Raw genomic sequence first — 7,768 nt, 5'->3', positions numbered from 1 at the left:
ATTAAATATTTTAAATATCATCATCTTCTGATAGATGCTTAATGTTATTGATCAAAATAGAGCAACAAGAAAAGATTCAAACCTATTAACATTGCAGCTACAACCTAAAGAGTGTTTGTTTGCTGAAGACAAAAAAGGCACAGACTATTCTATCTATCACAAAGACAGATATTATACAAAAATTGCAGGTTTTGTATTTTTGCATTTTTGTACTTGATTCTTAAAATTAAACCATATGAAGTTAACATATACATTTCAGGAAAAATTAGGACAAGATTGAAGACTTACTTTTCTGATATAAAATATCTGTTTTACATTAATGCTTCTATTTAAATTCTCATTTCTAAATGACAGCACCTTATGAGATATGTCCTGAAGACTATTTGATGTCAATGGTGTGGAAAAGGACCCCAGCTGGGGACATGGCATTCAATCGATGTCCCCTCAATGCCACAGGTACAGTATTACTTTGAAATTGTACAGTGATAAAAAAGGGGAGAAATCTTTTGCATTGTGTTCTAGACAGAATCATTACTAGACTCGTATACATACGTATATATGCATATATGTGAATATATCTATATAAGCCCCACATATTTACATATGCGTATACATACATATAGTATGTATATGCATGTACATATGCTCTGCCTCTTATAGCTTACATATATGCATGGGTTGGTGGTGTATATATATGTATACACATACATATATATGCATTATAGCCAGAGAGAAAAAGCTGAGAAAAAATCAATTTGACAGGACCTATCAGGCAAAGTGATGAAAATGAAGCAAAACATAAAAATCTTTTTAATTAAGAAAACACTGCTAAAAACCCACCAAGTGAACATTGAAATGTGTTTCAGAATTGTATACTACTCTCTATATGCTGATGATCATTGCATGAAATTATTTTTGTGTGTGCTTTTAAAATAGCATAGAATGTAGTTTAAATAAGGTTCATTCTTTCCAATTGCTCTCACTTATATAAATATTTTCTGTCTTCTTTGTGACTTACAGGCACCACTAGCAGACGCTGCTCTCTCAGTGTTCATGGAGTGGCCTTCTGGGAACATCCAAGCTTTGCTAGATGCATATCAAATGAGTACAGACACTTGCAGCATTCAGTAGGTGCAAAGCCAGCTTTAGTACTTGCTCTGTTTATTCATTACTAATCATTGGTGTGAAAAAAAAACTTATTTACTGTCAAGTCAGATTTCTGATAAGAAATACCAGGAAGAAAATAGACCTAAGAAAGAATAATTTATATTAATGTATATTATTCTGATCTTGCATATTGCTGGTGTTTGAGTAAAAGAAGCTTTGTCTTACTAGAAATGGAAAAATGAATCAGATTCCCTTTTTTCATGTCCACTCTGTGAAATTTTTATAGGGGTCAGAGGTGAGATATATTTTGGTTTATTAGAAAATGAGATGTGAATAAATGAGATTTACTGGAAGAGTGACCTGCTGAGTAATTTTATAATACCTTGAATTCTTTAATTGCACACTAGGAAGTCAGAAATTATATTTCTTTTTGCTATCAAATTTAGAACTTCACCTTCAAATGTAACAATAGGAAATGTAAAGTAACTCTAGATGAAGAAATATTATGGGTTTTTTTCAGTATACTTAACAAAAATTTCTTTGCAAATCATATGCATTATACATTTATCTACTGCCTAAATATGTTTATATGCATAGACGTAATACACTGTATATATCGCATTGTAAACATACTACCATGGTATACGCTAGGTATATTGATTACATTCTATTTCCATAGCCGAAGCATTCAGCCAGGTTAATACTACTGTGGGAAGAGCTCCTTTGAAGATTCTCATGGACAATGTTTTTTGCCTGCATGATATATTTTACTGACATTCTTATTTATTATTACTCTGCCTCCTTTTCCAAAGGCCACTGCTCCATTAATCATTCAGCAGAGGGGCACTAATACAGCCATGTGCTTCATAACTTCCCAACCTCTCAAACAAGTGCAGTAGCACTTCTGTAGCATGTTTAAAAATCTTTGGTGGCTTGAAAGGTAGTAGCCTGGCTGTCACTCCTCAAATCTGGGTTGCCACTTAGAGGAGATTTTGATGAATTCCTTTGAGCTGCATTTCTGTTTCATTAGATTCCAACTTAATTGAGGCCTGGGATTCAGTTTCAGGGTAAGCCAAAGCATTATTTCTAAAATAACACAGAATAAAGTGTCAAAGCAATTTTCCCCACTACAGAGAAACTTTCTCATTTTATATAGCTGTCCGCATGTTGCTCTATCCCTTTAGTGTTCACCCTGGAAAAAACAACAGTAAGTTGGCTGTAATTGTTTTGCATTTTATATTTTTGATATTTTATTCTTTTTCAACAGCTGCATATAGTATGTGTAAACGTACTTTATGGGCATGGACAGCAACACATTTGTATTTCATTTGCTTAGAATCTGTATTTTGGTAAACAGCACAATAAAGGCAATGACTGTAGGTGATATATATACAGTTTTGAATACTAATAATGTCATATTGAAGAACAAAAAATTCACATTTTGTGATTGAAAACATTGAGATATTTCAAAGTAAAGCAAATTACTTCTCTTTTACTTGCTATTTTTTGCATTTAAATATTGCAATCTTCCGAAATATTTAAAGGATTTTGAAATATTTTAAAGGGTTTATTCATCTTGACCTGCCTGACCAGAAGACCATCCCTTTGCTCTTACCTTTTTACATTTCATATCAACATTTATTCATAGCGTTGATCCTCATGCCACTGATTCTATAGTGATATTCAGCCTTTTATTTTTATGTTATTGCTAGAAGTCATTCATAAACAACTCAAACAGTGGGAAATGCTCTTTCATGTTATTCAGTGGTTTGACTTACCTGGCTAACTTTTGGTGAGGCACTGATATTTTTTGAAGAGCTGCAAGTCTGCCTAGCAGGAAGGGATCATTGTTGGACAAAAGAAGGCATTTCTAACCCAGATCAGATTTATGTATTCTTCTATGTTTCCTTTTTCAAAATATTAAATACGATTAGACCACACTATGAAATAATCTTTTGCCAAAGAACATTTAAAAATAACTAAAGCTTCTTTAAAATTACACAAGCATCTAAACATCATCTTATTGCTGCACAAAATTTCAGTCTAGTTTATATGCATACAAATTAAAGGAGAAAAGTGGATTTCTTTTACACTTGGGAGCTGTTCACAAAGAAAATCAGCTTGTCTTACATCTTACTGCTTCTCAAAGTGAACAACACAACATATTTAAAGAATCGTAGAAAATAGAGGTAAAGACCTATAAGGTCATCGCCCTGCAAATGTAGGCTTGTCCCCCCACGATACATATGTCAGCTCTATAAATCCCTGAAAATAGAGCTTTATAAGGAAGCTGCTGACAGACGGTGTTTCTATAATAAATATGTGTGCTTATGAAAGCATTTATGAGATGCCTCAGTGTGCTTAACTTACCAATAATGTTATTTTACTAACTCAGACCAGGAGTAGTGGGGGGTGCCACGCAGTTCTGTGAATGTTCTCATAAAATCTGAGTCTGAGCTGAATCCCTTTCATTTCTTACCTGAAATACATAAATGAAACATAGGTGTATAGTCTTAAAAAATTATATTTCTGAAGTTCATTTAAAGCAGTTGATATATATAATATATATACAATACTTAATACATTAAAGCATGCCTGTCTGGAGGAATACAGACAGATCCCTGTCTCTTTGCCCTCCAAACAATCCACATATGATCCAGAACCAGCCCAGAAGTCATGTAGTTGAATTCACATGGTGCTGTGCCCAAGCAAATACTTTCTAAAGAAAAGCATTTCATATGCTGCGAGCCAGAGAATACTGCCTTGGCCACAGACGCTGCTAACCTGGCTACACAGATTCTAGACTGGAAGCTTACAGTTATACTAGTAAATAAACTAAACAGGGTGACTGCCCAAGCTTAAACACTGTCCTTGCAGTCATCTACACTGTTTAACTGTTTATCTGTTAGCATACTCCCTGACATGATTTAAGACCGTACCAGTGAGCACTCTCCCAAACAATGCCTAGCATCCTTTAGAGGATAGCATGGGAGAGAGACCATTCCCAGCAGGCAATAAAACTATTGTTTTCTGAGACAGAGGAGGGAAAGAGAGATTAGCTTGAGGGGTAGAAGCTGTCTGTGCTCATTGGCCTCAGGGCTAGACAATATTCCTGTGGCTATTTTATTTACCTGTATTTACTATTTATATAGTAAAAACACCTTACATTTGGGCAGCTTGGACTGTGAGTAGAGAAGTTCAGGACTGCATGTGTCCATCAGTGAGGCCACACCTGGAGTACTGTGTCAAATTCTGGGCTCCCCAGTACAAGAGGGATATGATGTTACTGGAGCAAGTCTAGCAAAGGGCCACTAAGATGATTAAGGGACTGGAGCATCTCTCCTATGAGGAAGGGCTGAGAGAACTGGAGCTGTTGAGCCTAGAGAAGAGAAGGCTAAGGGGGGATCTTATCAATGTATATAAGTACCAGAAGAGAGGATACAAGGAAGATGGAGCCAGACTCTTTTCAGTGGTGCCCAGTGACAGGACCAGAGCAATGGGCAACAAACTGAAACACAGGAGGTCCTATCTGAATGTCAGGAAACACTTTTTCACTGTGAGGGTGACTGAACACTGGCATAGCTTGCCCAGGGAGATTGTGGAGTCTCCATCCCTGGAGACATTCAAAAGCCATCTGGACATGGTCCTGGGCAACCTGTTCTAGGTGACCCTGTTTGAGCTGGGGGGTTGGACCAGGTGACCTCCAGAGTTCCCTTCCAACCTCAACCATTCCATGATTCTGTGATTCTGTGACTCCCATGACCCCAGAAAACTGGAAATTCACACAAGGCAGAAATCCTGAAAAGTTAATTCATAGACTTCCACTCTAATAACAGTATGATTTTTACTTTCTTCCTAAAAATAACCTTTTCCTATGAATGTTAACACAGGTTTTCAGCAGATGTCCACATTAAGGCAGAATTCTATTCTATATATAGTATAGAATTTTACCACATAACTGCAGGTGATTGACCCCCGAAGACTTTCCTTACTATATGTAGCTACAGTAGGTTCACTGCCTCATGCACAAAACCTCTTGTATTTTTACAATTTTCTCTATTACTCACCTGAAAGTGACATGGGACAAATTTCAACCCTTAATGAGCAGTATTAAAGTAGCAGAAACCCAGGTAGTGCTGCATGTTCTTCAGCTTGACTCAAGACTTGTATGGAGACCAATACCATAGCTATGCAAATCATGCTAAAATGGCACTATCTTTTAATCTCAAAATCCATTTGGAAGTCTATTTGCAAAAGGTGAAGAGTCAGTAAAGTTAAAAATACACTCGTAATGCTAAAGATAATATACTTTGCTTATAACCCCCAGCACCATGAATAATTTAGGTCTTTTTCCAGCCACTTACAGAATGTGCCAGGCGGAATTACTGCCTCTACTCAGGATAGGCGCTTCAGATGCAGGGTACTGGCACCTCAGAAGAAAGCAGGGTTTTCCATTGGTTAAATGGAATTGTCTAGATATGTGGACCACTTTTTGATACATATATCAATATTGTACTTAATATTCTATTGCAACAGTTTCAGAGTAATTCACAATCTTTAATTAATACATCTCCTCAACATATGCTTGAGATCAGGCTCTACTGCGTCTCCATTTTTTGTTGATGGGGAACTGAGTGAGACAATTAAGCAGGAAATTTATCTCTGGTCTTCTGAATTAGTGCCTAGCCACTGTTCCTTCTTCATGTTCATACCTCTCCATATGAGAGCTCTGAAAATCCATGGCATGGTAAAAATGTAATAACTGCAGGGCCTCTGAAGAGACTATACACTGGAACATGATGAAACAGTGAAGGGGAATGGTTTGGCTTGTGGAGTGGAGATTGTCAGTCAGCTTGCATCTTTCGAGAGCACAGTGCCCTACATGATTCCCATGTAGGAGCTTGAGTAAAAGCAGTTAAGAGGATGATGCACTTCAGCTATGCCACAAATGTACAGCCTGTACTTTCATTAGTTTATTTTACCTTGTGCGCTATGGAATGCAGGTCCCTTTTAAAACTAGGGATGATAATTAGATTTCTTTGAATAACGGAACCAATTAGTCATGTATAATTTATCCAACATTTGGTACAAATCAATCATCAAATGAATTCAACAAGTACTGTTCGACCAGCTTATACAGCTGGTTGAGTAATATGAAAAATTATTCACTGAACAAATTAAGGGACGAAAATGCCAAAATCCATGAAATAAACCCTTCGGTAATTATTTCGTTAGCTCTAATAATAATACTTAAAGAACCTAATTAGGATTATTCTTACTAAAGCACTATAAGTGGAAAATGCAAAGTGGTAAATAGGTATGCTTTGCCTTCTGGAGTCATAACCTAGAGGATCAAACAATAACTTGATGAACAGAAAAAGAAACATCACAGATTATATATCAGGTTTTGTTCTGGATTTCTTGTACTGCCCTAGTGTGTTTGCAGTACCTGCAGCTTTGCATTAAGAAATGCTCTTAGTCAAGCATGGTGTTTCAGGACTGTTACCAGTCACCTTCGCAGCTAAGAAGGAATATTTTGCCCAATGATGCACAATTTGTGAAATGTGATCTTGAGAAAGAGGAGATTACAGCAAAGTCAGTCTTCCAAGCGTCTGTTTTATTGTGGATGGAGATGAAGTAAAGTCATAAGGTTGAATAAGATCTAGTGGCAGGGGATATCCTTTCTTCAGTTCCTTCTGGATAGTTTTTAATCACATACTGATCACCAGATTTCAGTTAATAGGGAGGAATTTCCCTGCTTTCTCTAATTCCAGATTATATTCTCAGAATTTGGAGGTTTTTTCCCCTCTGTGGGATAGACATGATTTGGGTTTTCGACCATTTTACCAAATCAATTATTGCTATAGCAGAAATTATGGACCTTGTTAAAGCCTATTCTCTCTTTCTACCTTTGGCAAATAGTTTCATTTTCTGAAAACTGAACTCCTTTAGTCTAACTAGCATATTTTAATCTCTTTAAAGAGTATCTGTTGGTAGTTTAATGGACTGTTATCGATAGAAAAGCAGATTAGATGATGATCTAATGACCCAAACTTAGACTGTATAATGTTATGAAGTATTCTCCTCATTCCTCATTATCTGCTTTTGATCTGGAAGCAGAAAATGGTCTGCCTAATTACTTTACCTAAAATTGAGCTAGTACTTGGTTAATTTGGACTAGTATTTTCCGAGATATGTTTTCGTAAGAGAAAGATGATATCTTCAAAATATTCTAAAGTATTATTCTGCATACTTGAAATTTTATAAATCGATCAGACATTACACAACTCCACTGACTGAATGAATACACTGTCAAGTTAGGTTTAGCATCACCATGAGAGATTGCAAACTGAATCCTGTGGCACAAAGAAATTAAAGCAGAAGACATACTGCATGTATGTATTTTGGCTGCCACAATCTACCAACTGGGCTGTGTAATTGATACTTTGAGACAGACCAAACTTCAAATTTAGTCTTTTGCATTTATTTCATTTCTAGGATTTCAAGTGTATGTTAGTAAGCTATGAATTGTTCTTTCTGCAACAATTGTTTGGTATATAAGGTGATAACTAATATCTGGTTTGGTCTTTATTGCTTTCTCGATGTTAAGTCTAGAAAGGGACCGTCATTGTCGTGGTTTAACCTCAGCCGGCAACTGAGC

At 36.3% G+C, this 7,768-nt stretch overlaps 1 protein-coding gene across 1 annotated transcript in view; it reads left to right on the top strand.

Annotated features, from left to right (window-relative positions):
• The window catches only part of ADGRB3 (adhesion G protein-coupled receptor B3), a 293,354-nt gene that overhangs the window by 14,856 nt on the left and 270,730 nt on the right, over positions 1–7,768 (top strand). Inside the window, exons 3-4 of the mRNA XM_009275805.2 lie at positions 355–456; positions 1,021–1,127. Coding sequence (XP_009274080.1) covers positions 355–456; positions 1,021–1,127 — 209 coding nt within the window. The remainder of the gene's footprint in view (positions 1–354; positions 457–1,020; positions 1,128–7,768) is intronic.

Source organism: Aptenodytes forsteri, unplaced genomic scaffold (genome assembly GCF_000699145.1).
Source record: "Aptenodytes forsteri isolate BGI_AS27 unplaced genomic scaffold, ASM69914v1 Scaffold256, whole genome shotgun sequence".
NCBI classification, from domain to species: domain Eukaryota; kingdom Metazoa; phylum Chordata; class Aves; order Sphenisciformes; family Spheniscidae; genus Aptenodytes; species Aptenodytes forsteri.
Note: the sequence above shows the minus strand (reverse complement) of the source record. Positions and strands in the feature narration are given on the sequence as shown.